This window comes from Caloenas nicobarica, chromosome 18 (assembly GCF_036013445.1).
Source record: "Caloenas nicobarica isolate bCalNic1 chromosome 18, bCalNic1.hap1, whole genome shotgun sequence".
In the NCBI taxonomy this organism is placed as follows: Eukaryota; Metazoa; Chordata; class Aves; order Columbiformes; family Columbidae; genus Caloenas; species Caloenas nicobarica.
In genome coordinates this window covers 2526625-2543191 of record NC_088262.1, presented here as the reverse complement: position 1 = coordinate 2543191, position 16567 = coordinate 2526625, and the positions used below count along the sequence as shown (strand labels likewise).

Below are 16567 nucleotides of genomic sequence, written 5' to 3'. Positions count from 1 at the left end.
TGAATTTTTTTTTATTACCTAAAATGGTAAAACTTCCAACCTTTTAACTTTACTTTTAAACTTATCTTGTGTTGCCATGTTCTTCCTGTTCAAGCAGCCAGCAGTAACCATTCCATGACACCCAGCAAATGAACTTTGGGCTTGTCATGTGTGTAAGTGCACAAAAAGTCACCGGTAGAGGGAGATAAAACTTCGGGAATCCAGCATCCTGTACTGAAATAACCAGCACACCGTGCATGCCGCGTGTGAGTTAAATCCTTTTATTTTCATCTGTCCTCTGTCCACATGACTAAAAAGGTCTGCGAGCCCAACAGCGTCGAGAATTCTGGTTGATTGAGACCAAACCCTTTTGTGAAAACTGGAAATGAAGGACACGCTGAATCACACCTTGGGACTGCGATGGAAGGAGAGTGGTGGGGGGTGTGTTTTTTCTTGCTTAATTGGGTTTGTGGGGGCTTTTTGCTGACCTTTGTGGCTTCAGAATATCGGAGGAATCTTTGCGAAGTAGAAACACTCCAAACTTTCTCAAACATCCAAATGAGAACCCGTTAACAACGGCTGACCACGTTTGTGCCGTAGTGTTGGGACTCTCCTCTGACAGGTCTGCAGTGCTGCAGATGGATTTTGTTTAACTTAAAGGTTAGTTTGGAATGAGCTTCTAGTAGGTTGCTTGGGGTGTTTTGGTATTTGTTTTTACTTTTTATCTTTTCCTTAAGGAGGATAAATTACCAACAAAGTTCTCAGCTACTTTCCCTAGGCTGCCAAAAAGCTCAGTGCAATTGAGCAGTTAAAGGAAAAAGCTGTTAGCACTTCAGTAATCGTGTTATTCTTAAGCCTTGTCTTTGGGAGGCAAGGGGAAAACTACAAATTGAAAAATTTATGATAACTCCCTCCTCATGCTTTTTTGGTCTCCAGTTCCTATTGCATCCCCTCAAAATGCACAGAGATGGGGGCCAGGTTACCATTTCTATTTTCCAGGGAATTCTGACAAATTAAGTCATTTTAAAGCTACGAGAAGATGAGCTGAGATAGATCCCCTCCACTCTGGCAAAATGTTTTCACCAGAAGTGTGAGTGGCTTCTATGAATTGTAAATATAGTCGTATGCTTCTGAGCAGTTTGGTTTAATTGTGTTCTGTGGGTTTGGTTTGGTTTGTTTTTTCTCCTTGGGATCAAAGGCAACACGTACCTGCCTTTCTCTTATAACCCAAACTGGCTTTTCCACCTGTGAGACAGGTAAAAGTAGAAGTGGTTTTACTGTGACATGCACAGATGGAAGCGGAGTGGATTGATCCCTGCTGAAGAGATCAAGAGGCAAGGGACGGGTCTGGTGAACCCTGTGCAGATGCTCTTCAGTCTGAATCCACGTTCCAGCTTGTCTCAGTGGCAGGTACCACCCTTGTGAGGTAGGATTGCTCTTTTCTCAAATACACAGTCTTGATTACAGAACAGAGACTTAATAAGAGGAAAATTCTCTTGGCATCTCTTTATTCAAGCCTCATCCCTGGACGTAGTTGGTGTCCTTCACTAGCAAGACCGCGATCCCGTGCAGGTTCAGCAAACCAGCGGCCACGTGTTTCCCCCACCCTCCCAAGGGCACGACCGAGTGTAGAACAGGAGATATCTCTGCTTTTTCCACCAGAGCTGGTGCTCAGAGTGTAAAGATCCACTGCAGTCAGACCACAACTCCCTGGCCAAGCGCAGCAGCTTTGTTTGGGCACCCAGCACAGAAGCCCAGTGCGATTCTTGAGGATCTGCAGAGTTTCCCCTCTCAGTCTCTGCAGGTGTTTGTAGGTGGAAATTACCAGCTATTCAAACCTGCCGCTTGCCTTGCAGGGGTTTTCCCTACCCCTGAGCAGGAGCCAAGGGCTGTTTAGGTGGTCGGCTTCGCTCTGTCGGACACGGGAGGCTTGGGCTGCACCGTGTCGTTGGCCACCACCTTGGCTTCTCCGTACGTGTCTATGCATTTCCCGACGGCTGCCAGGACGAGCTGTAACCGTCGGTCCAACGCCAGGAGATGGGGTTCGGTGAGGACGGGGGCCAGGCGGTCCTGGAGGAGCGATTCCCTCATCACGTCGCTGAGCCGATATTCAGCCTCAGCCAAGAGCTGGAGTCGTAATAACGTTGTCCTCTTTATTCTGGGGAAGAATAAAAAAGAAAAAAAAAATTAGACATCTCAATGCAAACTTTTTGTGGCAACCGAGCAAGACCCAGCTGTCTGAGCCCCTTGGCAGCAGGGGAAGGAGGGAGGGCAGAGATGGGTAAAGATACTGGACAAAGAACTTTGAAACAAAAGCTTTTCCTTTCTGAAGGAAATGAAAAAAATTGCAGAAACCTCTGCTTCTTCTTTTGTTTTTTCAGACTGCAGAGAATTTGTACTGTATATTTCTGTCATCAGAGAGGAAAACATGACAGAAGTTCTCAGTAATGAGTGGTTTTCCTCTGAGTCAGCAGTGACCTGGTTCCCCAGATTACTGCAGCCTGGTCCCATGTTCCCAAAGACTACATTTATGGACTGGGGGCAGAAGGGGAGGGATAATGTAAAGGCATGAATGAGGAAAAAAAATCTTCTGTCAAAACTCTGAGCAAAAAGAATAACTGTGACTTTTCATCTTAAGAGGTACTGAGATTTAAATATTATTTCCCTTTGACAGAAAGTGGGATGAAAAGCTATAATCTTGGAACACTTCTGGGAACGAAACTCCATATTCTGAAATCATTTGTTTAATCCTCAGCAAAAGTGTTTTGGCTTCAGCGTCTCTAATACTGAAATTAATCAGTGGTTTTAATTACCACGCTTTAAATTTTGGAAGTGAAGTAGTTTGGGTTCATGGAGCCATTCCTATTAAGCTTGAGCCAGGATTTTCAGATGGAAAAAGGTGCAGGCAGAAACATTTTAACCAGCTCCTGAATTTGCCTTTGTGTGCCTGTTGTTTACCCAGGCCATCGACTGGGAGCAGTGACCTGCCTCTGCAGCTCTGATGGGACACATGTGCTGTTCGGATGCCAGGGGAACGGCTTGTTGCTGCTGCTGGGACTGACCGAGCAGTCGCTGAATTGCTCGTCTCTGCTCAGGGATGTCCCGTTGTGCTGCACAAGGGATGGGGAAAGATGCTGTGACTGGCTGCCCCCTGCACTGTGCTGGCACGGGGGCAGGGGACTGAAACTGTGGCTGTCCTGGGTGAGAATCGTAGAATCAGAGAATGGTTTGGGTTGGAAGGGACCTTCCCAGCTCCCCCAGTGCCCCCCCGCCATGAGCAGGGACATCTGCACCAGCTCAGGTTGCTCAGAGCCCCGTCCAGCCTGGCCTGGGATGTCTCCAGGGATGGTTCGTCCACCAACTCTCTGGGCAACCTGGGCCAGGCTCTCACCAGTCGCAGTGTAAAAAAATCTCTTCCTCATGTCCAGCCTGAATCTCCCCTCTTTAGTTTAAAACCATCACCCCTTGTCCTATTGCAACAGGCCTGTCCCCATCTTTCTTATAGGTCCCTTTTGCATTAATATTCCTGTAAATTTAAAAAAAAAAAAAAAAATTGGCCAAGTGCTAAGCCTGGCAATGAGGCTTCAAATGGCTGCTGGAGCAGGGCTGAGGTGTTGCTGCTGCCAGAGAACCCTCGCACAGAGCAGACGGAACTGTGGCCACCCGGCGCACCTGTGCTCGCCTTCCCAGGAGCTGCTGCGGGTAAACAGCAGCTGTGTTTGCTCTGGTCCGAACAGCGACGGGGCTCGGGGTGGAGAACGGGATGGTCTGACCCCATGGGGAACGGCCCAGCAGCTGCTCTGGGGCTGTCACAGTTGCACGAGAACCGGGCAGAACACAAGTGTGTGCGGAGAGAATGCGGTAACTCCCCAGGCTGAGACGGGGCAGGTACAGGGAGGAAACAGGTTGGACGTCTCCCAGAGAGAAACCCCAGGCAAGAGCTGCCTTTTCTGTCTCTTCAATTTAACTTTCAGCTGATGATTTATGTGCCTTAATAAAGGGGGAAGAAAGGATTCAAATAGCAAAATTTATGAGCTGCTCCTTAATGCCATGGGAAGAAGAAACCTGATTAACTGTATCAAAGTTCTACCGGGTTTTTGGATGGAGATTTCTGAGCTTTGTGTCAGACCAAAAGGACTGATGGCACCTCATGTTGATGGGCTAAGAAGTGCCAGGAGACACCTCTGGCAGGGTTTGATTCACAGACACTGTCCCCTGGTCTATCGGTGAAAGCTTTTACCCTTGTAAGGCCTTTTAGCTTCAACAGGAGGGCATCCAGGAGGGACAGTTGTATGACACCATCGCGGGCTGCAGCACCGCGGAGCTTCATGTTCTGATACAGAAGCTTATCCCCTGAAATGGGGCTATTTCAGGGACAAGTCGTGATTCCCAAGCTCCGGTGTCTGGCCTGTCCCCCAGGCTGGGGACCCTTGGGGGTCTTCCCTGCGCTGCCTGATGGAGCCAGGCCAGGGTGACACCCAGCACGAGCGGCTCTGGGCAGGGAGATGGGGCTGGTACTCACACGCAGCACTGCGACAGCGGGGCCAGGATGGAGGGTTCGTCGTGGGAATGGCGCCCGAACCTGGGGGCGAGCAGAGAGCACAGAGCTTTGGTGCTGCCCACCTCCTTCCCCACCTTCCCCACCACCCCGCGTCCTCCCCCAGCCTCACCCTCGGGCGTTGTCCAGATGCAGGAGGAACCCATCGTCCCCAAACTTGGTGAACATCTCATAGTGGTGACGGTCCATGTTCCCTGGTAAAGGGCAGACACAGAAACAGTTTCCCATGACCGAGTCGTTTTCTAAACGATCCTGCGTTTTCTTTCAGATCTGAGTGAAATCCTTGTTGCCTTGCTGGAAGGGTCTAAGATGCTCAGAGCAGCTGCCTTCATCCGATGGCCCCCCCGGGGAGTGGGTGGCGTGGGCGTGGGGGCTCCCCCTCGCCTGCACGTCAGGAGGGGGTGCACTGGCTGTGGGGGGACAGCAGCCCCCCCCAAAACTGCCTCTGGAGCAGAAGGGATGGCTTTGGGAAACACCGTGCTGTGCGAGGACAGACAGACCGATGCCGAAGACCCACGTGGAAGGAATGTTATTTCCCCCTCAATCATACCTATTAAGAAGTCAAATATGGCCATGTCAACGATGTTCAGCAGCCGGTTGCCGCTGCTGTAGGGGTAGATCTCCCTCACCGTGTCGCAGTAGAGCGGATTCACCTCCCACCTGCGGGAGATGGAGTAGAAGGGGGAGATGCAATCGGGTGTCGCTGCTGCCAAGTCCCACCTGCACCCCAAAGCTGCTCTCCCATGCAGAGATGGAGAGGAGGAGGATTTAAATCTCCCTCCTTGTGCACGCAGGAGACTGGAAGTCAAACCCAGCTGATACCGAGGCGTTGGGAGTTATTAGACTAATTATGGGCAATCTCTGAACCTTGCCCTTCCTCTGCCTGGACGTACAATTTCTGTACATTTGTCCACGTGTCTGTCCCCTGCTCCTTCTCCCTGCGATGCAGATGTGGGAAGGAACATCATTTACCCACTTACTCCTCTTTTCCGTCAAACGAGTAGGAGCGGATCCACGGGTTTGGGATGGAGAGTCGTGGCGCCAGGTTGAGGGACGGCAGGAAGGCGGAGAGGGACCCTTCCAGGAGGTGAGGGTTCCCACACACCGCGTACTCCGTCTTGCACATGTATGGGCACTTGGCGAAGAAGCAGACGTTGCTGGCTGGGAGGAGAAGAGATGGGAGAATGGGGAAAGGAGTTATGGTCTGCAGGAGGCTGGAAGGTGGCCTGGACTGAGCTCTTCCCCATCGCGTGATGGTAACCACATCATAGATGTGAAACTGCCAAATCATGCACAACACCTGGACTTTGGTCAACGAACAGACCTGGTCCCATGGTAGGGGAAAAGTTGGAAAGGTGAGTAGATCTGGCAGATGATTCCAGCTGGAGGCTGAGGGTCACCTCTGCTGTCACCAGCGCTTTGTGCATGTTTCACCCAAGGATTTAATTTCTGTTCGACAGCAGCCCCGGTTGCTGGCAGACCCTGCCCTTCCCACCACGGACCAACACATCTCCCAGCACACGGCAGCCAAGCGCTCGCCTACCTGGTGAGATGAAGAACACGCTCTGCAGGATCTCGTTCTTGGTGACCTCCAGGATCTCCTTGGTGACGTTGATTAACCTCCCGACTGTGGGGGGGACCCTCCGGAAATCCAGGATCCTGCACAAAAAGGACAGAGGCTCAGAGCCTGCGGTGCAAAGGGACGTCACTGCACAGGAGGGGGACATGGGACAGCAGATGCTGCCCTCATCCCTTCCACTGGTGAACCAGGGGCCTTTTGATGATTGCACCCACAGAGAGGTGGTTTTTTTTTTCTTCCAGCTTCTTTCTAGCTGGAAATAGCCAGGATCATTTTACCTTTTGGACCAAAACGCGGCTGAGTTCGTATTTTGGTATTTTAATAGCTGCCGCCTGGAACAATCTGGATGTTCTCCAGGATTCGTGTATTTTTCGTAACCCGTCTCTCCCATCCCCTCACACACAAGTGGGTCCTTCAGGAGCCAGAACAGCCCTTCAGGCCCTTCCACGATGTTGGTTTTGACACAGCAAAGGATGAGTTGAGCCGGGTACAATGCGGCTGAGACAGCGGGAGGCGAGGAGGCATCACCCCACTGCCAGGCACTCCCGGCCAGCTGATTCATCTCAAATATTCTTAAAAAAATCAGGGCCTGGGGCAGAAATGCATTCATGTCAGTGAGTGCAAAGCTGCCGTTGATGGCTGAGTCAGCAACACGGGGTGAACAGGCTCACGTCGGGCTTTGCTCCCTGGGTAATGCCCTCTGCTCCTGAGAACCCGGCACGAAACAGGATTTAGCCTGTCACTTCTTGAGCAATGTTCAAAGAAAAAAAAAAATATCACTTGCTTTCATCTAGCATCTTTCAGCTCTAAAAACCACAAAGCGCTTCAGCAAAGCAGTCCAGCCTCATTTTCGTGGCGGTGGAGCGAGCTGATGGGAGGTGAGTCAAGCAGAGTCGCCGTGGGGATGTAGGGGCAGAGCTGGGAATTCAGCTCTTCACTTCCCCGCTCAGAGTTTGAGCTGCAGGACTCACAGTCTAGTCCTGATTCTCATCTAAGCTGGGCTCAGGAACTGCAGCCCCTCGTCCACCATCCTCAGCAGGGATTCCTTTCCCTCCATGTTCAGTACTCAGCCCATCAAGGGGAAGGTGGCTGCTGCCCTCCTCATCTGATAAGGCTATTAATATTTTGGATTTTATTAAACGCAAAGCCTACTGGGAAGAGGTGCCATGTTAATTGCTCAACAGCTGAAGGACTGAAACTGCATCGCCGCAGTTTATCTCAACCCAAAACGCGCCTTCATTGCGGATGGACCACGGGACTCCCTCAGCGGGAGGGGATCCAGCTCATCTTTGCACTTGGATGCACAGGAAGGACCACACGTGATAAACGCCTGAGCCGTTCCCAGCCTGGGCTTCATCTGCCAGCCTGTTCCTGGGCTTCAGATGAGAGCCAGAGCTGCCCCGTCCCCAAGTATAATAATGCAGCAGCTCCCAAAAGGTGCTGCAAAATGACCACTTATGGAAGGCCAAGCAGCTCTGCAGGGCTCAGCACAATGTTCCTCATGTCCTGAGGTTCCCCCTGCGCAGGCAGGTCCCTACCTGTCCAGGTGGAAGGCGGCGATCTCAGCGTTGTGCCGCTGGAAGTCAACGAAGTAGAAAAAGTCCTCGGGTGTCTCTTCCTCGCGTTTCTGCCTGGGAGGGATCAAGGGGGTTAATCGAATCGGGCACGGCTGCCAGGCAGCCTGGGCACAAAGTGGTGGCACAAGGACAGCGCGCCCGGGACCAGCCGTCGCGTGCCGTCACCTGCTGTGCCAGGAGCAGCACTTGTGCCCTGTCTCGGTGCTCGAGGGGCGAGGGGGACGGAAAGGCTGACTCTGGGCTTTAAAACCTTTCGTGCCAGAGTTCAGACCCACTTAGGACAGCGTTCTGAGTGGCTCTAACACCAGGGGATGCTAGAGGCTGCGCTGCACTCCTCATGATGCTCTCATATCCCTGAGATGGGAACACTGGCTCATTTAATTTCATTTTCTGTCCGTCACCCAGTGCCCCAATATGTGCAGCGTATGAATTTGCAAGTTCAGCCTCCCGGGCAGTCGTGTATTGCGGGAAAGCCCAGAGGTGTTGCTGAGCCCTCCTGGCTCAGCTGCCTGCATGGACACTTTCCTTCTGCTCCCAGATCTGCGGGACACCAGGCAGAGCGGATGGAACCCCGGGGGAGAGGAGCCGGCTGCTTTCTGGAGAACAAACCATCCCGCCGCTGTGCTGCCAGCTGCCCTGCCCGCACGCACCAAGTGCGGTCACTGAAGGGTCTCAAGGGGCTACAAATGAGCGCAGAAGCAATTTGAAACTCCTGCTTGAGGTGACCGGGACTGATGGCTTATTTCTGGGAAATCCCCTGGGGAATCCGAGGAGAAGCAAGGTAAAACACAAAGTCAGCTGGGGAAGAGGAAGAAACGGGCAAAGTGTCCCAAGGTCCTTTGCCATCTTGCATCTCTGAACTGAGACATTTCCAGCATCACTAAGCAGGGTGGGAACTCCGGGGTTTACCCATGTGCGGCTCTGGGATGGCACAAACAGCCAATAATAATTGAACTTTTTCAGCTGTCAGGGTAGCCGAGCGCAGGAGAGGAAAGATGCGGCTGCGGTGTGGCTGTCCCCGCCGAGGATGCTCGCACCCCCCGCTGCGGGGCTCCTTGGTCCCGCGGGGGGCCCGGGGGGGCCCTGCCGACGTGCCTTACCTCATGGGCTTGAACATGGCTTTCCCAAAATCCTGGAATCTGAGGACCAGCTTCAGGTGCACGCCGCTGGGCTTCACCACTTGGGGAGGAAAGGGGACGTGGTGAGGACACGGTTACGCGCTCGGGCACAATTCGGTGTGAGTCCCCCTCCAGTAAGCGCATCCCCCAGCTCCTTCCAGCTTTAATTGGAAGGAGATGAGCCTGGCATTGCCCGGCTTTGCGTGTCCCTTGCTGAGGTTGGGATGGAGGGGCTGGGGTCAGCAGGAGCGATGGCGGGGTGGGGACAGCAGGGACCCGCAGGGACCCGAGCATCGCACTCACCCTGGCTGCAGTCGCAGGCCCCCAGCAGCGCCTTCTCGTCCTGGCTGTAGTCTGCAAGGGCAGGAGGAGCCGTGAGACCCCCCCAGGCTCGCTGTCTTGCTGCTGACCCCCCTCCCAGCACGGGGCACGCAGGGGACACTGCCTGTCCCTTCCTGCCCCCCGGCCCAGCCCGGCACCATCAGTGCACAAGGAGGGGTACAGTCCCCTGGTGGGGGGCTGAGCAGCCTCTTGGGATTAAACCGCCATGAAACGGGACCCCAGCATGGCTGGCACCAAAAAATGCTGCATGAAGGGCCACAGCCTGGTCCTTCCCGCACCTCAAGGTAAGGACACGGCGACCACGCGGCACAAAACCTGTCGGGATGCCGGCACAGGGCTCGGGGTGTCCTCCGGTGAGTGACACCCCCAGCCTTGTTCCCAAAAGTGCCCTGGGGGGCCGGAGCCCCCAGCCCCGTGCAACTCCTCACATCCCTGTTTACCGGCACTGATGGTGGCGAGGTCCTGCATGTCCTGGAGGAGCCGGGTGATGATGGGGCTGGTGCGCGGGTAGAGCCCGTCCCGGGTGATGCCCAAGTGGAACTGGAGCCAACTGGCCTCCGGCCGCAGCGGCAGCGGCGCCGCTGCTGACGTGAGGTTCAGCTCCTCCCGGTACAGCTTGTGTCGCCTGGAAAAGAGCGGTGACGGGGCAATGAGGATGCGCCGCGGGATGGAAACCCTGGCTGCGCCCAGCCCAGAGGGTGCGGGGGAGCGGAGCCGGGGGGCTCAGGGCGGGTAAGGACTCTGGTTGCTACCCCAGGGGAAACTGAGGCAGGGAGCAATGACTGAGATGGTCAAAGGTCTCAGAAATTGTGACTTCTGCCCTTTGGAAAGCAGCCCCAAGTGGGAACACGAGGGACTCTGTTGTCTTCTCCTCGCCGCATCAGGACCAGGAGAGATGTTAAGGGCATGGCTGGAGTTAAACCGCACACCCAGCACCACAAGAGCTGCCCGCGGGGTGGATGAAGAGCTTCCTGGGGGACCGCAGGCTCCAGGCTCGACTTGGGGAGGGGACGTGATGTGACAGCAGGTAACTTGGGTGCTGACTGCACAGGGAGGTGTCCAGAGAGCCAGGAGAACAACAAGGTCTCGTCTGGGTGAGTCTCCACAGACCACTGTCTTGATGGTCGTTATGTCTCTCCCAGCATTTTTTCCTGAAGCTGGAGGTCCCAGGCAGGAAAAAAATAACTAAGAGCTACAAATTGTTTCCATGACCAGATTCGCAGCCCTCGCTCTGGCGAGCAGGGATGCTCGAGGCTGTCGGGCAGCGTCCTGCGCATCCCCTCTTTAAATCAAGGCTGACCCAGCCCTATCTTGGCAGGTGGAGCAAAAGGGGTCTCCCAGGTTCAATGATAAACCCCAAATGTCTCCCCAGAGGATCCTTGACCTTGAGACCTCCACAGCCGGGCCCCACACTTTGCTAAACTGCAACCGAAAGGTCACTTATTCCACCCAGCGGAGGACAGAGCAATAGTTTCTGATTAACACCGGCCGGGCTGTGTACGGAGTAGCCGGTCCTGATAAAGGGAAAACGAAGTTCAGTTTGCACTGAAAGTGCCAAGATCCATCTGTGAAAGAAACTGGGAGCTGGGGGTTGATAACGAGTGGGGCATGAACCAGGGCTGGGATGGAGCGGCTGGAGAGAGGGAGACGCCACACGCTTTGCTATAGACCCAGTGCAGACCCTCAGCAAAATGTGCTCTGGGAAATACAAAAAATGAAAAGACACTTTTCCATGCCCTCTTCTAGTTTTTCTGCAGTTTTTATCAGTCAAGGAGCTGGTGCTGGTGGCTGGAAAGTGCTTTGCCTCCTGAGTGCTACCGGCTTTTTTTTTTTGCTTCAAACCAGCAGGAAAGCATTGGTTGTGTTTTTTTTTTTTTTTTTCTTTTTCCATGATTCTTCTCCATCCCAGCAGGCTAAACAGCGTGGTTGGTCCGTTCTAACCATGAGCAAGAGATGAACCTCCTGGCAGTGAGGGACACGCTCCAGTAACGTCCTGGGGAGAAATCTAGGAAAAGGAGCCGGGGCACATCTGCAGGATGGAGCAGCCCGGTCCCCCTCCCGTTTATTTGCCTTTCAGGCGGATCGGGTCAGGCACAGCACAGAGTCCAACTGCCCGTGGTCAGGAACAAGCGTGTCGGAGCATTTCTCCATCGAGCTGGTTTAGTGTGGACAAGTCTTTGAGGCACAACCTTAACCCCACCCCGTCGCAGCCAGGGACAATAAAGTCCCCTGTGTAATTCAGGGGAACAACTCAGGATTTTTCCCTAGGGAAGCTGCCTGAATATTTTACCATATTTGCTCTCTTGCCTCCCATAGACACGGGCTGTTCCCACCCCGGGTGGCAGTGAGCAACAGATTACTGATGGGGAAAAAAATGCAGTGGTTTTGCAAGGGGGGGCAGTTCCCAAACGGCGGTTTCTTCCCAGCCTGGCGCCCGCTGGGTCCCTGACCCGTGCAAGCTGCTGCAGGGCCAGCAAACCCCTTTTCCAGCCTTTAGACCCAAAATACAGCTCCCTCTGCTTCCCCCTTTCCTTCAGGATTCCTGAAATATTTCCCTGCTAAAGCAAAGCTCTGCGAAAGACATAATGATATAAAACCCGGGGTCATTTCTAACTCGCTATAAATAGCCCCAGGGTTCCCCCAGCTCACTGGCTGCGAGGGGCTCGGTGTGGGGTGACACTGGGGACAGGCCACTGGTGGCCACTCACCCCGTGCCTCCCCTGGCACCGAACCAGTTAGTTTGGGATTTTGAAGCTGTTCCTTCACGGATAAAAATAAGCTCTGGAGTTTTTAAGGGGTTTTTTTGGGGATTCGAAGAGGTGTGGATGGTTTTTTTTGCTGTTTCCTTCCTGCATCCCCATCATTCTCTCCAGCTGGTTCTGCATCCTGCAATCAAACTCTCGGTCCTAATTAAGTGTCGGAAAAAGTGCAGTGATGGGCAGTAGCCGCCGCGGAGGTGGGACACGTGGTACCCAAAACGGGCTGTGTCCTGGGATCACTCTGTGAGCCGGCAGAGAGAAAACCATGCGTTCCTGGGTGCCCTTTGCTCTTGGCAAACAGGGATAGCTCTTCCACCGCCCGTGTCGGAGACACAGGCTCTGTGATGCTTCTGGTGAGGCAGAAATCCCTCCGTGCCCACAGCAAACGAACCATCTTACAAAACACAACAGCCCTGGCAGGTGCCGTCTTATTACGTATTTGATTTGCAGTGCCAATGGCAGGAGCGGTTCTGTGTCCCCTCGGCCTGTGCACGCTCTCTGAAGGCTTTACCAGCTTCTGAGCACCATATATTTCATTTCAAAGTGACTGAAGAATAATCGATACTCTGCCTCCCTTCTCCTTCCCAGAGGTGCAAAGTGAAGTCAATCAAGGGCAAACGGCATCGCAGCTTTCCTCCCGGCCACATCGTAACCAAACCTCAGAACAGAGAACAACGCACAGCCACGGCTTTGTTGCAAATAATGGCACGTTTCAACAAAGCAGGAAATAAAGCTGGGAAATGCAGACTTGTTACCAAACAGCTGGGGCTGTCCCGCCAGTGAGGCTGGTGTGGGTGTGATGCCAGCGCTGCTGCCAGCGTGTGGCATTGGGTGCTCAGGGCTTCTGGTGGTGCTTGAGAAGCCATCGAGTACGTGCCGTGAGCTGCTTCAGTTTAAATCCCTCATCCTCACCGGGCTTTTGCTTGGGAAACATCCGTCTTGCTGCCAAAATCCTCATGTCTTCGGGAGTCATTGCTCAGCGCCAAGAAGATGCACTCGAGGGGGGTCCGTGGCACTTTGGCCATGGCACGTGTCCTCAGGGATACCCAAACCCGCTGCCCATGGGCTTCAAGTGATGCGAAGAAGGATTCGACCTGCTCCAGACTGACTCAGGCAAGGGATGAGCCTTGCAGGGTGACCCCAGTCAAGAACGTGGGGTGGCTCCAGGCCCTGGGTGCTGCTCTGCCCACTGAGGTCGTTCTTCGGTTCCTTCCGTTATCGCTTCCCATCATCTCCTCCCTCAGATCGTGCCTGAAACTGGAGCTGGGTGAGTCCCACAGGAATAAGAGGAATATGCATCGAAGTGGAAAAAGTGGGAAAAAAACTTGGAAATCCTGCCCGCATGGCTCAGCAAGGAGCACACGGATGGCGGGATGAGCAGGGACCGATTCTGACACTGGGAACCAAACCTGGGCAGCGGGGAAGTGCTGGGACAGGGACCTCTGCAGTGGTCCCCAAGAGATGCTGCTGTCCCTTGCAGGTGGATCTAACGGTGGGTGGATGCAGGGAACTGGCTTTGGGGTTCAGTGCCTGGGGGCTGACTCCCTTCTGCCCCAAGCCGAAAAGGTGGCACAGAGCAAAGGAGGCGCTTGTCCCTGGGAGGACCCAGCTCGCAGGGTCTCACTCTGTGCCCCCGCAGCCACCCTTCCCCTTCCATGGGAACCTTACAGCGCAGCGGGAGCACCCCAGGAAGCCCCCTCCCCACAGCCCCCACTCTGCTCAGCCCTGCCTGTCCGTGGGGTGCTGGTTGTGGGGAGGGGGAAGATGGGGAGGATGGTGGGGCAGAGAGCCAGGAAACGGAGCACAAGCCGGGCTGGGGACACCAGGGGGTACCCGGGGAAGGGGGGTGCCCAGACAGGGGGAGCTTGAGGAGAGGTGCCCGGGAGAGCTGCCCAGAAAGGGGGTGACGGCGGGGTACCTGTGCAGGGGGAAGGTGGTAGGGGAGCCCAGAGAGAGGGGGCTCATGCAGGGAGATTCCCGTGCAGTGGTTACCTGCGCGGGAGGTGCCTGGCAAGGGGGCGCTTGGGGGGTATCTGTGCTTGGGATGCTCATGCAGGGGGTGCCCAGGGGATGCCCGGAGAGGGGGCGCCCGGGAAAGGGGTGCCCGGGGAGGGGGTGCCGTGTCGGCGGGACGCACCTGTTCCAACGAGCCGCCTTCCGCCGGTAGTAGCGCAGGGCTTCGCGGGGGCCCAGCAGCGGCTCGGCGGGGCCCGGCGGGGCGGCGGCGCGGTACAGCGGGTGGGCGAAGAGGCGCCGCAGCGCGGAGGCTGCGCGGCTCGCCGCGGGGGCGGCGGGCGCGGGGCGGCGGCGGCGACAGGGACAGCCCGGGACTCCCCCCGCCAGCTCCCGCCGCGCCCGCGGCCAGAGGTGGAAGTAGAGATCGGCCGCCAGCAGCGCTCCGAGCAGCAGCAGCACGACCGGGCGGTCCCGGCGCGGCCCCGGCATGGCCGGTGCGGGGAACCGGCAGCCGCGGGCACAGGGACAGCTCCGGGCGCGGGGAGCAGCCGCCGCCGCCGCCGCCTCCCCGGGGCAGAGCGCACGGGGGAGCTCGAGTGGCGGAGCCGGGGGGTTGCGGGCACCTCGGGGCGGGGAGCGGGCAGGGCGCTCGGGGCGCCGGGAGGGCGGGGGAGGGGGGAGCGGCCGGGGCGGGCGGGTCGGGGGTGGGGGACGGGGTGAAGGGAGCGCGGGGGCCCCGGGCGGGACGCGGGGTGCGGGCACAGGCTGTCCCCGAGACCCCGCCGAGCGGCCCCGGGCTCTGCCGCCCGTCCCTTCGCAGCGGCCGGAGCCGCCCGGGCTCCCCCAGCTGCCCGCACCCCTCGGATCCCCCAGCGGGGCTTTGCCCCCGCTCGCCAAAGCGGAGAGTCCACCCGGCCAAACCCTGCGGCAGGAGCTGGGAGCTGGCGGGTGTCGCTGCCGCAGGTGACTCGGGGCGGTGTTTGAGTCGGGGTGCGGGGACCAGGGGCCCAAACACCCCCGGGGGTCTGCGGGCAGACCCCAGCCCCGGAGCTGGGATTGCAGCCCTTCTGCGACGCTCTTCAGCACATGCTTCAGGCTCTGCTTTTATTTTCTTAATTACTAAAAAAAAAAAATATAGCGGAGGAAACTCCTCCCTGCAGTTGCTGGGGGAGGCTTGGCGGTGGGGATGTGCTGGGGCTGGGACCCGTCAGACCGCGCTGTGAGCGGCAGGGAGAGCCCAGCGAGGAACAGGTTGAGGAGCACCAGGCCAAGGGAGGGAAACGGAGGAGAAACTGGCTGTAAACAAAGGGAACGTGACTAGACTAGCCAGGCTCCAGCATTCTGCTCCAGAGAGAACAGAAAATAAACTGCAGAAAGAGGGAAAAGTCAATTGTGTTTTCAGCTGGCTGGAGCGGAGTTCAGTTTTCATGCAGAACCTCAAAGGGAGGCTCCGGGAATTGTGCTGGGATGGGGGTTTTGGGGCCGTGCGATCAGGCAGCAGTGGAGCTTGTTGGCCAAGCATCTGTCCCACCAGCTTTAGCACTGATCCTCCTGATACCAAAGGAGAGAAGATGCTTTCGGGACACAAAATGAAGTGTAAAGGGAGGAAAAATAATCAGCTCTCTGGCCACGTTTCTTAGGAGAGAGCAGAGGGGTGTTGGGCTGCAGGAACACGCTCTGCGTGGGGACACCCAGGTCCTCAGCCTTTCCATGGGCTGGGCAGCTTGGCAGCTTCCCCAGGCCAGCGTCATCATAAGCCCGATAATAAGCAGCGGTCTGGGACTGACAATGGGATTCTTCTTTTTTTTTTTTTCTTTTAAATTTTAAAAAAGATGAGATTAACCAGCTGAAGTTAACAAACTCTGGAATTCAACAAACCCGAATGAATCACCAGGAACAAACCCTGCTCTGCGGCTGTCAGCCCTCTGAAGAGCACTCATTGGCTCACTTCAAACTTAAAGAGCAACTTTTGACAAACACTCCATCAAAAAACTGGCTAATACTTGCTTCTCTTTTAATCCTCCCTGAGCTGTTTCCCCGTTGCTAATCTCTCCCAGAAACCATTATTAAATCTTTCCTGGTTTGCAACGCTAATTCTGAGCAAATGCATCAGGAACAAAACATCAGCTGGGCCTGTGTCTTTGTGTCATTTGCATGCTCCACGGGAAGATCGTTTCACTTCTAATGAGACTAATTAAAAAGAAACAAAAAATAATAAATCAATCCCATTAATCTGTAATAAATTGAAGCACTATGGTCCTTCCCAAAGCGTTAGTGACTGCCAGCTCCTAACATGCTGGAATGCAAAATCATTCCTATTGTAAAATCATGGGATCATAGAACAGTTTGGGTTGAAGGGACCTTCAAAGCTCATCTAATCCATCACCCTGCCATGAGCAGGGACATCTTCACCCAGCTCAGGTTGCTCAGAGCCCCGTCCAGCCTGGCCTGGGATGTTTCCAGGGATGGGGCATCCACCACCTCTCATTGTAAAAAATTTCTTCCTCATGGCTAGTGTGAATCTCCCCTCCTTTAGTTTAAAACCATCACCCCTTGTCCTGCCGCAGCAGGTCCTGCTAAAAAGTCTGTCCCCGTCTTTTTTATACTCCCCTTTTAAGCACGGAAAGGCTGCAATAAGGTCTTCCTGGAGCTCTCTCTTCTCCAGGCTGAACACGCCAACCCTCTCAGCCTGTCCCCAT

The 16567-nt window shown here is 55.2% G+C and overlaps 1 protein-coding gene across 1 annotated transcript; it reads right to left on the bottom strand.

Moving 5' to 3' along the window:
* Positions 1–844: 844 nt before the first annotated feature.
* On the bottom strand, positions 845–14464 carry FAM20A (FAM20A golgi associated secretory pathway pseudokinase). Its single transcript, XM_065647999.1, has 11 exons — positions 14050–14464; positions 9594–9778; positions 9115–9165; positions 8794–8872; positions 7655–7747; positions 6081–6196; positions 5518–5698; positions 5088–5197; positions 4650–4731; positions 4502–4561; positions 845–2137 (listed from the first exon to the last, which is right to left on the bottom strand). The coding sequence occupies exons 1-11, from the start codon at positions 14355–14357 to the stop codon at positions 1873–1875; spliced, it is 1530 nt and encodes a 509-aa protein (XP_065504071.1). The 5' UTR covers positions 14358–14464; the 3' UTR covers positions 845–1872.
* Positions 14465–16567: the final 2103 nt, after the last annotated feature.